The sequence below is a fragment of the Mus musculus genome, chromosome 1, assembly GCF_000001635.26.
Source record: "Mus musculus strain C57BL/6J chromosome 1, GRCm38.p6 C57BL/6J".
Lineage (NCBI taxonomy): Eukaryota > Metazoa > Chordata > Mammalia > Rodentia > Muridae > Mus > Mus musculus.
In genome coordinates, this window is record NC_000067.6 from 134,296,516 (window position 1) to 134,314,765 (window position 18,250).

At 51.2% G+C, this 18,250-nt stretch overlaps 1 protein-coding gene and 1 long non-coding RNA gene across 15 annotated transcripts in view; one reads left to right on the forward strand and one right to left on the reverse strand.

Annotated features, from left to right (window-relative positions):
* Window positions 1–267: 267 nt before the first annotated feature.
* The window catches only part of Ppfia4 (protein tyrosine phosphatase, receptor type, f polypeptide (PTPRF), interacting protein (liprin), alpha 4), a 47,974-nt gene continuing 29,991 nt past the window's right edge, over window positions 268–18,250 (reverse strand). For 4 of the 13 annotated variants that reach the window (XR_387189.3, XR_387190.2, XR_003946482.1 and 1 more), the window contains 12 exons: window positions 17,115–17,208; window positions 16,572–16,653; window positions 16,021–16,221; window positions 15,542–15,604; window positions 15,014–15,040; window positions 13,061–13,236; window positions 7,772–7,869; window positions 7,090–7,265; window positions 3,955–4,023; window positions 2,776–2,953; window positions 2,511–2,621; window positions 268–2,313 (listed from right to left, as the gene is read on the reverse strand). Coding sequence is in view for 4 of the 13 variants with exons in the window: in NM_001144855.1 (NP_001138327.1) it covers window positions 2,563–2,621; window positions 2,776–2,953; window positions 3,955–4,023; window positions 7,090–7,265; window positions 7,772–7,869; window positions 13,061–13,236; window positions 15,014–15,040; window positions 15,542–15,604; window positions 16,021–16,221; window positions 16,572–16,653; window positions 17,115–17,208 (1,223 nt within the window). In the remaining 9 variants the exon portion in view is untranslated. Of the gene's footprint in view, window positions 2,314–2,510; window positions 2,622–2,775; window positions 2,954–3,954; window positions 4,024–7,089; window positions 7,266–7,771; window positions 7,870–13,060; window positions 13,237–15,013; window positions 15,041–15,541; window positions 15,605–16,020; window positions 16,284–16,571; window positions 16,654–17,114; window positions 17,209–18,250 lie in introns of those variants that run through there. The other 9 variants (XR_001785570.2, XR_001785571.2, NM_001374777.1 and 6 more) reach the window with 7 other exon arrangements.
* On the forward strand, window positions 2,919–7,777 carry Gm32267. Of its 2 annotated transcripts, none has more exons than XR_387416.3 (3): window positions 2,919–3,697; window positions 4,928–5,039; window positions 7,580–7,777. It is a non-coding gene; the product is annotated as a predicted gene, 32267 (long non-coding RNA). The 2 variants fall into 2 exon arrangements; XR_003948723.1 differs by having other exon boundaries at window positions 2,919–3,006; window positions 3,225–5,039.

Below are 18,250 nucleotides of genomic sequence, written 5' to 3' on the forward strand. Positions count from 1 at the left end.
GAAGGAAGGAAGGAAGGAAGGAAGGAAGAAGCAGGGTTGGGGGCTGAGTCAGAACACTGACTGCTCTTCCAGAGGTCCTGAGTTCAAACCCCAGCAACCACATGGTGGCCCACAACCATCCGTAATGAGATCGGATGCCATCTTCTGGAGTGTCTGAAGACAATGACAATGTACTAATAACATACATAAAATAAATGAAATCTTTTTTAAAAAATTTAAGAAGGAAGGAAGGAAGGAAGGAAGGAAGGAAGAAACTGACACCATTTGTACATTGTCTTAAAACCAGGATGTTTATTGGTACGTACACACCCGCTCACGCCCACACACACTCACACACTCACTCACACACTCACTCCTGAAAGCACTGAGCCAATACAGTACTGAGAAGGGACCTGGTTTGACACAGGAGGCTGGCAGGGAGAGCTTGGGTCACTGGTGGACTCTCCAGAGAAAACAGATATTGACAGTGAGGCAGGGCCACACCATGACAGCAGCCTTTCCTCACTGCACGTAGAGCCCCCTATTTTGTCCTCCCTACTGACCCTGAATGCACCTGGCTCCCCAAGTGCTACCTAGGACACTGCAAACTATGACAGGGTCACATGGGAGAGGAGGGGCAGGGCTGACTCTCCCACAAAGCTAGCCCCAGAGTCCCTAGAAGGAGTCAGATTGTAGGGCTCCTTCCATCTTAGGACTGGCCCTTCTCTATAACTCCACTATTCAGGACCAAGGGTTCTCTCGCTCTAACTAGTTCATGTTCTACTCAGCTGCTTCTCTCTCCATTCCCAGAGGCCTGTCTGGTAGGGAGACAGAAACAGCGGGCTTGAGGACGGGTAGTTGCCTGCCCCAGCCCATGTTAGCTCATTCGATCAGCCCATTAGCCAAACTTCCCTCTGCTGAGCACAAGGCTCGGCATCCTTTTCAGACAGGGAGTTCTGGCTCATTTCTCCACCTGTTAGCTTGGCGCCTGTTCAGAATCCCAGTGATGAAATGGCAAAGCAGCTACTCCAGTCACCTCCAGGATGGCACTGTACTGCCGGTCACAAGCACAGCCCAGGCACTTTCCCGTCCTCTTCCATTTCGGGTTCTATCACCCACCCTGATACTAGGCCCTGAGCTTTCCCAAGGTTAAGGAATTGGTCCAGAAGAGAGGGGCAATTGATATTTCTCATAAATCTGCCCTGTCCCCACCGTGCTGCCAGAAAAAGCAATTAAAATAATGGAGACAAGAGAGGGGATCAAGATTTTCTTGAGCAGTTAGCCCCTTACCCCCAAAAGAACCCTAAAGGAGGGCTGGAGGGTATAGGGACACACAAGGGAGCCTGCCTCAGTCCACTTTAGATTTCTTAGACCTGGGACATGAGTCACTAAAGGGGAAGCCTCCCCATTCCCGCACCCCCACTTCAGGGCAGAGTTAACCGTTCACAATCTGATCCAGTAGCAGCACCATTTGGGGCTGGGGCTGGAGGCATCCCCACTGCCCTCTGGGGGGAAGCACAAAAGGCCATCAGGCCATCTCTCTAGGCAAGGGGCTGAAGAGTTCCCCTTGCCCTCACCCTGGGCCCAAAGCTCTGGGGTCCATTCCTCCCACACATTTGGGGTTCTGTGTCAGCTTGGGCACAGAGTTTCTACCTTAGTCTTCCTCAGCTCCACTCCTGGCTTTGTCCTGGAAGAGGGTTCGGGGTATTCTACACCCCTCGTCACCCCACAAGCAAGACTTGCAGGCAAGAGCTACAGACACTGGAGATTGGGGTTTGGGGAGGAGGGAGTGATACTGAGAGAGGAGGTGGCAAAACCACTCAGACCATCGGGTACGGCCAGAGTGGAGGGGTCCAGAAGGCCAATTAGTCCAAGCAGGACAGAGTCCGAAATGGCCTTTTATTGGAAGGGTCATCTCAGTCTTTGGTCCGGGATCCTGGGCCTGATGAGCCCATAGTCCAGACCAAAACAGATCCGGAAGAGGGAAGGTGGCCACAGGTGCTGTCCTTCCCTCCCTCCTACAGAATCTCAAACACCTACAACCTGGGTGCCCGACAGACACTCACGGGAGACCTTGGTCACATCCTCCAGAGACTTACAAAGGGGGAACGAAGTAGGACTCGGATAGTGGGATGATGAAGGAGTGGATGAGCATATTCTGAGATCCCGGGCAACTGGAAAATCACAGAGGAGAGACTGGGAGCCAAGGGAGAAAGGGAACGAGCAGGAAGGGTCAGGGCCGGCTGAGCCTGTGAAACCAGGACACCCGCCCTGGGGGCCGTGGCTAGTCCCGGAAGGCGGAGAGCATGTGTCCGTAGAGATAGTGGGAGTGAGCTATGAGAGAAGAGAGAGACAGGCTCTGTGAGTGGAGGTGGTTCCCGGGGTGGGCAGCAGGTAGGTGCGGCATGCAGCCAAGCACGAAGCGAAGCGGGAAGGGCAAGCCGGGCGATGCTGCAGCGAGGGAGCGGCGGCAGGGCGGTCCGGAGCGGCGGCAGGACGGGGCGAGCACAGCCACAGCCTGGCCCACTTACCCCGAGCCGGGGGCGCACCCCCGTCAGACCCGGGGCGGGAGGGTGGGGGGGGTCAGCAGGAGTAGGTCCGGACCGTAGAGGGCTCCAGTCTCTGCGCCCCCGCCGTCCCGGCTGGCAGGAGTCGGCAGCGGCGGGAGAACACACAGAGCGCGGGTTAGTGCGCGCCCCACCGCAGCGTTAGTGCAGCTCAGCCTCGGCCTCGCCCCTCTCCAGCCCGCTCGGCTCCAGGGTGCGGGGAGGAACCCATTACCAGCATGGCACTCACCTTCCGGCATGATCTTCTTAGGCGGGGCAGGTGGAGGCTGCAGCGGACCCAGCGTGGACACACGGAAGCCCGCCGGGAGGGTCTCCGCTGAGGTGCCCAACATGCCACCGCTATGGTGATCCCGAGGCCGGAAGCGTTTCCTCCAGGAGGGTGCTCGGCGGAACACCTTCTCTTCTCCCTGCACCAAGGGGCATATTGGAGTTGCCAGCCCAGTCCCTAAAGCTCTAAGGGGTACTACTTCTGAACTCCCCCTCTCTAGACCTTAGTGGTTTTGCGTGTAGGATAGATGGAGGCTGAAGATGATTTCAAGGGATCTCAAAGATCCAGCAGGAGGTTCCTCTCTCCTATCAGGTCTGGGCCAGCAGTGAACTCCATTGCTCTACCCACCCCAACCTCCCCAAACTGAGCTCAGACAGCCCACTGCTTTCCTAACATGTTTTTCTTTCCAGACTCTCTCCGGAAAGTCATGGGTCAGCCCCAGCACTGCTCTCCTGTCCTGCTGGGTCCTCAATATAAAATACTACCCAGGTTGCTAGAAAAGCAGTACCTGGGATGAAGACTTCTGGGATGCCCTTCTTGGTTCCTGCCACATTACTAGCAACATGACAGCTCCGGGCTTCAGTTTTCTTATCTTCAAAGTGTAAATTCCAACATCTGTCTAACCTATTTATTTCTCACGCTGCCTATCCCAGTGAGACCAGAACATACGGACAATGATAAGTCAGGTGGCCAGAGACAGGCTTCTCCAGAGGATACAGAGAGCAACCCTCACTATCTGCTCCCCATCAATGCCAACCTCCAAAATCACCTCTGCAGTGGGCTCCCAGAGCCTGAATCCCACAGGCTGCCCAACACTCCCCAGAGCCGCAGCTCACTGTCTTCCAGCCTGTGTTTTCAGAACTGCACAGGCCCCACGACACAGGTAGAGTGAGCAGGAACACGGCCACTGACCCCTGTTCTTGTCTCAATGACTCCTATCTCAGTCCCTCAGACTTCTCCACAGCAGACCACTTCTACCCAACCACAGACCTCCTCCTCCTCACAGCTTCCATTCTCTGGCTCTTCTGGCTCTCCTCCATTAGGCCAGCCACCACTCAGCCCTGGGGCAGGAGCTCTCATGACCCTCTAATCAAACAGCCAACAACAGCCAAGGCTCTGAATTCATATCCAGGTACTCACGTCATCCAATTTCCTGTCTGTGCCCAAGGCCAACAGGTTATTGAACTCTCTCTCCATCACTTGGCGGGCCTGAAACCCATAGGGTGAGAGGGAGAGAGAGGAGCTCTAGTTAACGATGCTATCTTACTCTTTTAAAATTTACATTAATTCAGTTTTTATATTATCACACATTATTCAGTGTGTATGTGTCTTTGCAAGCATATCTGCAACTATGCACTTCCTAGGTTGGAGAACAATCACAAAAGTTGCTTCTCTCTTTATGTAGGTCTCAGGGATGAAACTTAAGTCATCAGGCTTGGTGGCAAGTGCTTTAACTTGTTAAGCCAGCTTACCAGCCTCATCTTTTTCTTTTCTTTTCTATTTTACATGGGGTTTGGGGGAGGTACGTACACCACAGTAAATGCATGGGATCAGAGAATAACACACAAGAATTGGTGCTCTCCTACCATGTGGATTCTGGGGACTGAACTCACATTGTGATTGTGGCAAGCACCTTAATCACTGAGCCACCTCAGCATCCTCCTCATGGCATCTTTCAGCTGTTTCCCAGTGTCTAAGGGCAGAGACAGGGCAGGGGTCTAGTGTACTTAACCACTGGAAAGCTCACACATCTTCCCAAGGCTCCTGCTTCCAGCAAATCACTAAGAGTGCCCTACTAAAAGCCAAACTGCTAACCTTGGCATTCCTTCATAGAGGGCAAATTGGAGGGAAATATATTTTTAAAAATTGATCATGGAGCACACGAAGAGACAGGCTTTAGGTATTGGGAGGGGGGAACTATTTTCACTAACTGGACTCGGGGAGTTATCAATAACAAGAAAGAAAGAGGACTGGAACATGGGAGGGAGGCACTTGTGGAAACTGGAAAGAGGCTAAAGTAGACAAAAATGTTCAAAATAAATTATACAAATATATGCAAATATATGAGCAGATAAAAATTATTATTTTAAAAGCCTACATTTTGTCTCTAAAGGAGAAGTCATGGCTTGCTACCCTTTGGTGGGGGCAGAAGCAAGAGAGGCAAGCATGCACAGCACAGGAAACAAGCCTTCCTAGGAGGAAGGAAACCAACCTATCTCTGTCAGGTGGGTCAATTACAAACTTGAACTAAAAGAAGCCCAGTGGAGGATAGCGGGAGCCCTGAGCTGAGAGGCATGCACACATTTTTCTAGACTCCTTAAAATTACTGATTAGGGAAACTTCCAGAGTGGGTAGAGAGGTGGCTCAGCGGTTAAGGGTACTTGCTGCTCTCGCAGAGGGCCTGGGTTCAGTTCCTATCACCTAAAGCAGTCGGCTGACAACGGCCTATAACTCTAGTTCCAGGGAACCAGAAGCCTTCTCCTGGCCTCTGCAACACCAGCATACATATGATACACCTACATACATACATGCAGGCACCCACACATACACACACATATGCATATACACACATAAAATACAAAAGAAAGCAAGAAAAAAATAGAGGTCTTCAAAACTTTCTGTCACCAGATATTCTCAAGGTTGTTCATGGAGGCTTCCATACTGGGTCAGCTGGGTGATGGAGGCGCACACCTCTAATCCCAGGACCCCAGGAGGCAGAGGCAGGTGGATCTCTGAGTTTGAGGCCAACCTGGTCTACAGAGTGAGTTCCAGGACGGCCAGAGCTACATAGAGAAACCCTGTCTCAAAAAACAAAGAAGAAGAAGAAAAAGAGGAGGAAGAGGAGGAGAGATGAGGAAGGAAAGAAAAGAAAGAAGAAATATGCATTCTGATTTAGGAAGCAAAGAAAGAGAAAGTCCACTCCTGGGGGAAAATATCAACCACAGAGTTCTACAGGAATAGTGTTTGTCAGAAATGGCAATGTTATGTCTTACAAATGATCTAAAAAAAATATTTCAAATATCTTCTGAATAGTGAGGGTTAAATAGTTAGATCTCAACTGCAGAAGCCCTTCTGAGGGCGCTGGCGGGCAGGAAACCTGCAAATGGAGTTAGAGGTAGGCAAGTATAGGGAAATTGCATTTGGAAAAAATCCAAACTTTTACTGGAAAAGAAAGGTTCCAAGCTATGCGTTCTGACTGGTCAATAGGGGTCACAGCAAACAGTCTGCAAACACATTGGCCCTGTGGGCTGCCACTGTCCCCGAAGGCCAACACACCATCCAGAACCAAGAGACAACACAGCCCCACCCTCCCTCAAGCCAAAAAGTGTCTGCTCCCAGAATAGCCAGCACAGCTAGTGGCTGGGTTTCAAAAGCGATCTGACAGCTGCAAACAGTTCAGACAAGGGCAGCTAAAATGATCAGGGGCAGCAGCGAGACTGCACTAGGGAAGGCTAAAGGAATTAAGACCGGTCTGTCTGGAGAGACAAAGGCTTGGGCCCAGAGCAATATAATCAGAGTTTATGAAATTCACAGTTCTTACAAAAGGAGAAGCTGGTCAAATACAGAAAACCTCATCAACCGGAACTGTAGGGAAGAGGCGGGCCTTTCCCCAGGGGGAGCCTGCCAGAGGCATATTTAGGACAACTAAAATCAGGAAGTACTTAACACAACTGTGAGTACAGCTAGGATCCATTACCCACAGGAAGTCAGAGGGGCCAAAAATATAAATAGGGTCAAGAGAATTTAGATCTATCCTTGGGTAGCAGTTACAACAATAATTATGAAATGTAATTGAAGGAGACGTCTAATCTTTTGAGCTGCTGACAGGGAGACAAAGGCCTGCTGCGGAGAGTCTCTGGGCTGTGCTTACTGGTAATATTTAGTCTGCTGAAGCCTAGGGGCCCAGAAGCAGATCCCCAGGCTAGCAAACAAAAGAGATACAGGCTCTCAGGTCCCTGTGAGGCCTGAGGCTGTTTTTTCCCTGTGGAACGTTGGGCCGGAGAAGCAATTTAAGGAAAAGGAAAGTCACAAGCTTTGGCTATAAAATTGGCTTGGGAAGAGCTGAAGCAAACCCAGAGCTGGGTAAAGAAAAATATCTTACAAGGACCACTAAGGACACAGCTCGCCCTGGAGACACACACACACACACACACACACACACACACGGGAGGGATGGGGAAGGTGGTGACTGACTGAAGGGCTACACACACACACACACACACACACACACACACACACGAGGGGTGGGGAAGGTGGTGACTGACTGAGGGCTACCTGGGTGCTCTGTGTGGGGATCTGCAGAACCAAGGCCAGTGTGTTGTGGTCGAAGTTTTCATCCAGGGCCAGCAGGGCGCCATGCACACCACTCTCGTGTAGGTTTCCTGCATAGTCCCTTAGCCCTATAGACTGGACCCAGTGAACCACCTGGTCATTGGTCCAGACCAGCACATCTGGAGGACAGAGGAAGAAACAGACAAAAAGGAAGCATGCTGGCCCAGGCTCTTCACGGTGTAGAAATAAAATTTCCTAGACGCAGAGCCTCAGCCCATCCCTCACTTCCCACATCTTTCTGTCCTCCATGGCATCTGGGCTCCTTGAGCCAGCTCCACCTCACTGCATCTCCCAGAAGTCCCCGCATGGGCCATCCCCACCCCACCTCCACCCCCACTCCCCAACCCAAGGCCAAAGTGGCCTTGTTTTTTCAATTTTCAGAGTCTTACGTAAAACCTGCCTCTCTCTCACTCAATTCTCCCTCTCCCCCCAGATCATCAATTTCTACGAGCACACCAGTCCACAGCACCATCAGAGGGGTCGCATCTGTCTGCTTGGTGGCCCGTCTGAGGGAAGGGGAGCCACATGTGAGCACACATGGAATATATCTACTTTGTCACACAGGCTAACGTGAGTCTTCCCTGAGGCTCGCTGGAGCCCAGGCTGAGGGTGACGGCAACCTTACCCTTGATCTCATGCTGGCTCTCTTCCCGCCTCTTTTCCAGTTCCTTCCGGTCATAATTCAGCCTCTTCAGACACATGATGCCATACTGAAGACTGGTTCTGCAGACACACAGCACCTGAGCCAGGGCTTCAGTGTGGCTGCACTCCTGCCCATGGGGCCCCAATTCTGTACCAGCCATAGTGGGTACAGTGCACGCAGGCCCACTGCATGCACCACAGAGGATACTCCAGTCCCCCGCTTCCCCCGCCCTACCCCCGTGCTCCTGCTGCCATGGCTTGTACCTGATCTGAGGTCTGCTTGCATGCCCCACTTCAGCCAGGAAGGGCCTGTGCAGGCTAATTTTGACAGTCACCTTGGTAACTAACCTAGGTTAGTCAAAGGCACCTCTGCATTGTCTTCAAGGGCATTTCCAGGGGTGGTTAAGGGAGGTGGCGAGACCCATCCTGAGTATGGACGGCTCCATCCCACGGAGACCAGATGGAATGAAAGGGGAGGGCACAGCCTAAGGGCCCAGACATTCTCTCTGCTTTCCCCTTCACAACGAAGGGCTCAAAGAAGAAGCGAAAATCAATGCTTCCTCCTAAGCTGTGGCCTGACTGGTGGGAGGGCTTTGGATGACACGGACATGTCCCTTCTTCACAGGCGCTGAAGTAATAAAAATCATTGCCACTCACAAGTCAAAGGAAAGAGAAATCCAAGACACTCCGTATTACCGTTTTCCTCAGCCTTTTCTATAGCCTGTACATTGCCAACGGACTTGTTCCCTTTCCCGCCCAACTTGTTCTCTCTGCTGACATCACGCTGTCCCTCAAACACGGAAAGCTTCTGAGACCTGGGTGTCCCAGATCTTTGCACTGGTTGCTACGTCTGCCCAGAACATCCCACCCCCAATTTTCCAAATGGTGCAAGCCTGTAATCCAAGGCTCTTTCTTCACCTTTAAGTCTTTGCTCAGTCAGCAGGCTCCCACTACAGCACCACCTCCGCGCCACAGTAACTCCCACAGTAACTTGGTCTCATTTTCTCCTAGTTCCTTAACTGTCTTGTCTCACCAAGTCAGAATGTCCCCTTCCTGGGGACGGGACTGTTTAACTCACAGTCACAGATCTCTAGAGTGTCCTAGGTGCTCTGTAAGTGCTTAATGAGAAAATGAGGCAATTCTCCTAACTTATTAACTATACTAAGAGAGCAGCAGGCCGTGATAAGCAGAGAATGAACAGAGGACCTTGGGTTAGAAGGAGAACCATGGCCCTTAGTCCAAGCCTCTCCAAATCTAGGACTCACCCTACAGCACTTCCACAGTGCTGGCTGAGCAACAGTGTAACCCCTCCATGGCTGGGCAGGGGGACAAATTTACAGGGGGACAAATGTAAGGGTTCTGCCTTGAAAGGACCTCTTTCACCTTCTGGACTTGTCCCTCACACTGAGAAACGAAACAGAAGTCTTCTCCTAACTCCAACCCCTTTGAGATTAAATTATACAGGCTACTCGCAAAGCTCTTCTGCCTGGAACACTCACAGCTCAGAGATACATTTCTCGGCTGCCTGTATTGATGGCTCAAGCGGCTGTCTTAAGCTCTGGATGTCAAAGGCACATACAGCCCCTGCTGGGAAATGCCCCATACATTAGTCTCACTGTAATCTTTTACACAGTTCCTATGACTTTCACAGCTATTGTACAACATAGCAAAGCTATAAAGCCCTTGAAGTTAGGTCAAGATGGGTTTGAAAGCCAGCCCCGGCACAGCCTACCAGAGGGCAGCCGGCATCTGTAAGATGGAACCCCGCCTCTCTTTAAGGGTTGTACTGGGGATTAAAATTGACAATGAATGGAAGGGCCCAGGACATCTCAGGGACTCAAAAGGAGGACCACTGTTAGGAGGGTAGGTGTGACTGATGTGGGACAAGGATCTATAACAGTAGAACCCCACTCAATGGAGTATCCCGAGCCAAGAAGCACTGGGTGAGACGTGAAAAGATGAAAAAGATTAGCCGTCCAGCTGAGTGAGCAGACAGAAACAACCTGTCCTGGATTTGCTACCTCCGTTAGTAAATGCCCCTTCCTCGTCATAAAAATAATGGCTCCAAAACTGCCTTGGTGCAAGCCTGTAATCCAAGCTATTCCGTAGGCTAATGCAAGAGGACTCTCAAGTTCAAGTGTGATTACAGAATCAGTTCAAGACCAGACAACTTAGTGAGACCCTGTCTTAAAATACAAAACTGGCGGGGAGACCAGGCGCAGAGGCACATGCCTAGAAGTGGAGGCAGGAGGATCATGGTTATTATTACTATATAGAAAGTTTACAGCCATCCTAGGCTATATGAGACCTTGTTTCAAAAAAGGGAGGGGTACCTGGGATTATAACTCAGTGTTGGCATGTGTGATGGTTTGTATATTCTTGGGCCAGGGAGTGGCACCATTTGGAGGTGTGACCTGGTTGGAGTAGGTGTGTCACTGTGGGTGTGGGCTTAATATCTTCACCCTAGTTGCCTGGAAGTCAGTCTTCCAGTAGCAGCCTTTGGATGAAGATGTAGAACTCTCAGCTCTGCCTGCACCATGCCTGCCTGGATGCTGCCATGCTCCCACCTTGATGATAATGGACTGAACCTCTGAACCTTTAAGCCAGCCCCAATTAAATGTTGTTTTTATAAGACTTGCCTTAGTCAAGGTGTCTGTTTACAGCAGTAAAACCCTAACCAAAACAGCATGCCTGATGTCTGTGTAAAGACTCTACACTAAATCCCAACTGTTGCAACAAAGGGAGGAAAAAAATCTAAGCCAGTGGTAGCACATGCTTTAGGTCCAGCACTAAGAAGCAGAGGCAGGAGGGTCTCTGAGTTTAAGGCCTGGTCTACAAAGTGAGGTCCAGAATAGCCAGAGGCTACACAGAGAATCCCCATTTCAAAAAGAAAGGACAAACTCCAGACCCACAAGTATCCTTCTGAGGTTCCGCATGAGGGCTCACACCTGTGATCCCAGTACCTGGAGGATGAGATGGGAAGAGAGCTGTGAGTTTGAGGCCAGCCTGGGCTATAGAGTGAGAGTCCTTGTCGCCAGGCTCCAACAGGAAACAAAGACCGTGGTACTGGAATGGCAGGTGGAATGGAAGCAGAGTGACTGGCAAGGGCAGGCTGTGTGGTGATACCTCAGAAGCCTGAAGCAGCAGAGCTGCTCTATGGCCCTGTGGCAGGCTCGGGGCTGTGGGAGGGCTCCCACCATGCCTGGGAGGGCGTTCTCCGGCAATTCAGGCACGTGGCAGACTGGCAGAGGAGTAGCATATCTCTCAGCTGTCAATCACCCAGGAGAAGACAGGTGCAGCTGGGGCTGGCAGCTGCCCAGGCAAAGACAAAGACTCTCTTTTAGCCTCAGTGAGGGGCGAAGGGCAGAGGAGACATAGCTTCGCTTCCCTGCAGCCCTCACAAGTCCCTGTGGGGTCACAAAGGCTAGGGGCCCGGGACTGAACTTGAGTCTGCAGAATTAGTTCCGCCTGTGCTCGGCCATCATCCCTAAGCTGCTGCTTGCCGTGCCTCTTTCTCCTCGGTCACGAAGGGGTTAACTAGATCCTGCCCAGATTTAAATTTCTATGGTGTAAGCCAGGCAGTGGTGGTACATGCCTTTAATCCCAGCACTCAGAAAACTGAGGCAGGTGGGTCTCTGTGAGTTCAAGGCAAACCTGATCTACAGAGGGAGAGTTTCAGGACAGCCAGGGCTACACAGAGAAACCCTGTCTTAAAAAACTTTAAAAACAAAACAAAACTATGGTGTATCAACTGGAAGATATCTACCAAGCCTTGAAGGAACTAGAAAAGCCACACACACCCAATGCCACCTGCCATCTTACCATTGACTTGAGGCAAAGGGGGGTCTTAAGTGGGAAGTGGGGCTCTATAAAGCTGGTTAAGAACATCTAACAGTCGGCTCTGAGAGCTGGGACCAGGCAGTGATGCTGGCTGTTGCTAAGGAGCTAATTGAGAAGCAAGCTGGAGAGGCTGTGGTGTCCAGTCTACACTGTGCCCACAGAACTTTCCATCTTTCAAAAGAAGCCACAATACCAGATACTCAGATACAAACTACTGTTAAAACATTGACAACGGAAGCTGGAGAGATGGCTCAGTGGTTAAGAGCGCTTGCTGCTCTTCCAGAGGACCTTGCTTCAAATTCCAGCACACACAAGAGGGCTCACAAAGGTCTGTGACCCCAGTTCCAGAGGATCCAATGTCCTCTTCCAGCCTCCACAGGCAAAAGGCACATGTGCAGTTCACAGACATACATGCAAGTAAACAACCATACACATAAATAATAAAAATAATAAAAATTAGAACAAAAGCAAAATACTGGCAACCATGTGGGTCAAACAAAATATATCTATAGGTCACCTACTCACAGGCTGCCAGCATGGGACCTCTACCATGACATGTTTGAACAGATCTTTTCATCAAAAGAAGAAAAGGATTAGGTGACATTCTGCATAAAGGAACAGAGGTCCCAAGCAGAGGAACTCCCACTAAGGATTCAAAGCACAACAGGCCCATTGCCCCTGGGATGGTGCGGTGGTCCCTCGTGTGTTTAAACACTTGGTGACCAGACGGCAGTACTGCTTGGAAAGATAACAGAACTCTTAGAGCCTCATTAGGCCATGGGGTTGGCTCTGGAGTTTTACAGCCTTGAGGTATGAAGGTCTTTCCTATAAGCACCAGTCCCTGCTGGGGTCGTAGACTCTATGTAAAGGAGAAAGCCAGCCGAGCACAAGCTTCCGTCCCCCTCTTCTTCCTGACTACTAGTGAGGGCATGCAAAGTGACCAGCTGCCTCACGCTTCTGCGCCGTCTTCACTTGTCCATCATGATGGACTGTACCCTGCAACCGTGAGCCAAAATAAGCCCTGCCTTCTTACGTTGCATTTCACAAGGTATTCTTTTACAATGATGACACGACCTAGAAGAAATGCAGTGCCTAAACTCAATGCCTGATTCACTGTGAGCCTTCTTGGTTAACACAGAGAATTCAGCAAGCCCAGAGACAGCCAAGGAAATTCAGAATGAGCGGAAATGCTCAAAGATGATGCTATTGAAAACAACGACCTGTGTCCTAAGGGTTAAAGGTGACAGGATCAAATCTACAACCTGTAGAATATGACTAGAATATGAGGGAGTTTCATAACAGAGAAAGCTATTACCACCCAAAACAGGCCCTGGAAAGAGACAGGGGCCCTCTCCATTTCTGAAGACAGAGACCCGGGGCTGGGGGAGACACCACACCACCAGGGAGGGGCCCTGGCTCCAGCCTGGCTCACCTATGGAAACTGTCCACCATCTTGAGATGGACACGCAGGTCCTTCTTGGTGAGGTGATCCAGCATGCGGGCATCCACCAGGCACTCCATGAAGTAACTACGGTACTGAGGGAGCCCCAGGCTGGGCAGCCATTCGTTTCCAATCCACTCGTGATTCATGTCTCCATAGGCCAGGGTCTGGGGACATGAGAGAGAAGAGGACGGGGGTGGGGGTGGGGGGGGGGGGGTTGGGAGGCAGGCAGTGCCAACAGGTTACAGGTGGCATATCTATTAGGAAGAAATACCAATCACCCCTTCACCCATGAGAGGTCAAGCTGTTCAATAACATTTCAGTTTATTTGTACTAAGGAGCTGATAGTGATTGGAGGTGACAGAGGTATTTCAGGATCTCAGAATGACCCAGGTCTACTCAGGTATCAGCTGTCTACACCAGGGGTCCTCAGGCGTCCTAATGCAGCGACCCTTTGCAGTTCTTCACCTTGTGGTGACTCCCAACCATAAAATAACTTCATTGCTATTTCATAACTGTAATTTGTTATTGTTATGTATCATAATATAACTATCTGATATCTGACCCCCAAAGCAACTGTGACCCACGGGTCGAGAACTTCTGGCCTACATCAATGAACAAGAGCAATTGTCCAAGGAGTAAGAAAAACAGAGCCCTTCCTGCCACCTCTGGAAGGTGGTGTGTAGTGATGTATAGACAACTTGCCAACTTATGTCAACCTCAAGCCTGCTGAGCCAGAGGAGAGGCAGCCAGGGTATAGTGGATCTGCAAAGGATGCCAGCCTGACTCTGGGGAATGGCTAGCTTCGAAGTCCAGAGAATGACTGAATGTTGGCTGAAGGCTAGGGGAGAAAAAAAAGCACAGAGTAGCCTGTACTTGAATAGCCAGTGTGCTTCCCCAAAGGCCAGGTCATCACTTGGGCAATTCTCCAGGTCCTTTATTAATGTTCCCACTCATGATGTCACTCGCCTCAAGAAGACTGCACTACAAGGCATTACCTCTACAGACAGCAAACAGGGACAGTTCAGTTTTGATAGCAACCCTCAAACACCTTTCCCATATCCTGCTAGATGTTTTCACATTGAGCTGTTCTGTTTTAAAAGGAAACTGCACATGCTGATATATGTAAAATTGTACACCGAATAGAATATGTTTATTATCAAGCAGACAAATGAAGTTATCCTCTATAGTCCGCATCCAAGTGCAGAACTAGGAGAGCCTCTGCCCTTTCTTTCCCCTGCGTCCTGCTCCCCACTGCCTGCCCACACACAGTTGCTATACCCAACTGTCTACCATCCTTCTACTACAAGAAAGAAGGCATTAGCCTGGTGGTGGTGGCTCATGCCTTTAATCCCAACACTTAATGGGAAGAGGCAGGTGGATCTCTGAGTTCAAAGGACAGTCTGGTCTATGGAGTGAATTCTGTGTAGGCCGATAGTGTGGTCAGGGAGAGCAAGCATGACTGCCCTGCCACACTCTCCACCACAGCAGCCACTGTCCCACCCTGTCACTGTGTTTGTAAATATCACCCTTCCTTTTATTCCATCAAACCTCTCATGCCATCCCTTCACACATTGAGAAACTTTAGACCGGCCAATCCTAATAGATGCTCACGAAAGTGACCTTTGGAAGGATAAGGAATGGAAGAGGACTGTCTGAATCTAAGACTCATCACACATGAACAGAGAGTCCAATTGTGAAGGCTCCAGCATGCTGGGGCCTCAGCCCCCCAGGACTCCTCACCTGTCATCCTAGGAAAGCAGAAAAAGAATGAAAAAGGGAGTTTGGGGGTAGAGAGGGGAAGGAACTTTGTTCAGGGCTCCGCGTGTGACAAGGACATGCACACACTGGACTCGGCCAGCTGTGCCATTCAGAGCCTGGTGGGGGGGATGCTGCCTTGACCTTCATAGAGTAGTAGTTCTGATGTGGGAGGAGGGGTCTTACCTGGGCCCAGCTGCCCTCCTCACTGTCCTAGCAGGAGCCAGTGCCGCATGTCAGGGGAGACATGAAAGTCAAGAAACCTGGAGCCTCCACCCAGGCTTCCCCAAAAGAGGAGGAGAGACATCCCAATAGCTAGTGGGCGACCAGAATAACTAGTTGGGTCCGTTGAGAAAGCTGGTGTATACATGCATAATTGTGGTGAGGGAAACACGTTTATGTAGCAAAAACATGTTTCCTGGTTCCCGGGTTTGATTGCTCCCTAGGACCAAGCCATGAACATGGAGTTTGTGACTCAGACCCATAACAGGGAAGAGCTTTCTGTAGCCCAACGCCACTAAGGGTCTTATGACTGGAACAGAGCTTGTAACATATGAGTCCCAATCTCATCTTGCCTACGCACAATCCTCCACCCTGAGAACAGAACCAGGCAACATCAGGGATACTGGATCCCTGCCAGCCCCTCTGGCTTCCCACACCTTCCACTTAATCTTCATGGGTGTCGCTGGTCCTCGGGCTAAGGGGCAGACTCACTGTTTTGGTAGATGTTGCCAGAGTTTCCATCTCTTCGTGGGTCACCCAGACATTCCCTGAAGACTGCAGGCAGAGAGGAAGGCATCCTAGACCCTGATGCCGCAACCCCACCCCTCAAGACCCCCAGAGGAGGCCCCAAGTACAACTTTCCCTTCCCTGACTCCTCCCATGTGCCGAGCCTATAGCTCCCCACAGGCTAGCTCTACACAATCTATCCTAGAAACTGTCCCCAGATCTGCAGTTATTGTCAGGTAGGCATGGGGAAATGGAGCCTATGGGTGGCCCATGGGAGGCAGAGAACCAGATCTCCAAGGATCCTCCCAGAAGCAACAGTGTACCTCCCTGAAGACCGGGGAGACTGGTGGAGATGGGAGGTTAAAGCAGGGCTCAGTACTCCCGCCTTCCTAAAGACCAGTAGGAGACTGTGCAAACACTATGTCAGGGCCTTTGTGGACCTGAGGATGAAGGAGGCTACTCACAGTCCTGGAGGTAGGTGGAGCTGAGGGGCTCGTCAGTGACACCATCTCCTGGATGGCCAGGCGGAGCTTGAGCCTGTGCAGGGCATTGCTGATGCCGATCTCCCGCTGGATCTCCGTGTCCGACAAGGCGGACATGATGGCGCCACTCTTGACATTGGCCCGGCAGGCCGCCACATACCAGGCAGGCATCCCCACCCAGAGCTACAGACATCGGGCACAGGGGAACAACTCAGCATCATTTGGGTGGTTACTCCTGGGGCAGCCTGGTGGGAGAGCGAGTCTGCCTGTGAAAGACTGATGTCTCTGTAACTTGCTCCCTCGTTCTTGGTATGGCACACACGTGGGAGAAATACTCTGGTGAAGTTACAGAGACATCACACCTGCTGCTTAGGAGACCTCATCCCACCAAACCTGGGTGCAAAGCGAACCCCAAGAGCAGACACAAGTGACTTGGGTTCACAGAGGACTGTCCTCTCAGGTAGGAATGGAGAAACCCGCCCTCACATGGTCCTCCCTCCAGATCCCAGAGCATCTCCATCGCCCAGGCTCACCTCCAGCCAGGAGACCACCGTGGGGCCATCCCATTGGGCAAAGGGCATTCCTTTTCGGCGCGCATCTTCAAGCAGCTGGTGTCTTGGGGGAGGAACAACAGGCTCACTAGTGTTTTGTTCTCTCAACCAGGCTGAGTCCTGGGGACCACTCCAGGCTGGGCCAAGAGCTGCCGTTTCGCTCTTCCCCCCGATCCCCACCCTTGAATTCTTCTGCTCTATGCCTGAAGCAATATGAAACTTCAAAGTGGGTCAGGAAACACCCTGCATGCCCACAGTGTCCTCACACCTCACACACACTGACTTAGGCATCTCCATGTGCCCTGCAAGAGAACCATAGGCCCCAGATTACTCTCCCACAGCCTTCCTGATTCCTGTTCCCCGGGATCATCCTGAGGCCTCGATCTCAACTCGGGACTGCTCGTTCAGGTGTGCCCGCATGGACCAAGTCTTGCCGGACTCTATCTCTCTGAGCTCAAAATGGGGGGAGGAAAAGCAGCTGGGGGCCCGGGCCACCCTAGTAGCACCTTGGTCCAAGGCTCTTACTTCTTTTTCAGTCGCCGGTCCTTCTCTGCCTGGGTCCCCAACTTAGCAGGTACCATTGGTTCCTGCAGACTGAGCTCGGAGTCTGTGAGCAGAACTGGAAATGAAGACACAGATATGTCAGCAGCCCTTCTGCTTCTGCCTTGGCCTGGACCTAGAAAATGAAGCAGCAGCAGAAGGCACCTTCTACACACACACACACACACACACACACACACACACACACACACACACACAGAGCAACCCAAGCAAAGCTGACGGGTCCCCATCTCATTCCCAGGGCTACCCCCGAAGTCTCCACATTCCAGGCAGCCCCAGAGTGACACTGGTTGATTCATCCCCGGGGGATCCTGAGCCCTGGGAGTGTTTTCCAACAAGATGGATCAGAGTTGTTCCACTCTAGATCCCTAGGCAGAGCCCACTACGTCTCTAAGCCAAGGTGCAAAGCAAACCCCAAGTGAAAATATGAATGGACACAGAAAAGAATTCAGAAAGGACTATCCTGACTTGATAAAAAAAACTATTGAGAGATCTATCTCTTGGGCAATCTCTCTGGCTACACTCTATCATACTCGTGTGTGTGTGTGTGTGTGTGTGTGTGTGTGTGTGTGTGTGTGTGTGTGTGTAAGAGAGACCTGTCTATCTGTCTGTCTGTCTCTCCCTCTATTTCTCTCCCTCTACTTTTCTGTCTCACTCTTTGTGCATATGCATGTACACACACACACACATGCACATGTATGCACGCACCATCTCTGGGTGTCCTCTTGCACACCAGCCTCTCCCCAGGTGCATTCACTTGCACAGACCACAAAGGGGGACTCCCCTTCACCCTCTCCTACTGACAATCTCCCTGATTCAGCATGAAACCCTGGAGAATTCCTGGGAGAGGGCATTGTCACTGAAGTCACTGTAGGCCTGGCCCCTCTGTCCACACGGCAGCAGCAGTGCAACATGGACAAGCTTAGCTGTCAGCACTGGGTGAGGAACGAGAAATCGCACCTCTTGCAGGTTGCCTCTGCCACCGAGCAGACCTTTCTGTCGCTGGCTCCACTCCCTTCCTGCCTGCTCTGCCCCTCTTCCAGGCTGAGTGAGACTCCTACCCTCCTCGTCCTCTTCTTTTCTCAGATTGCTGTGTTCTG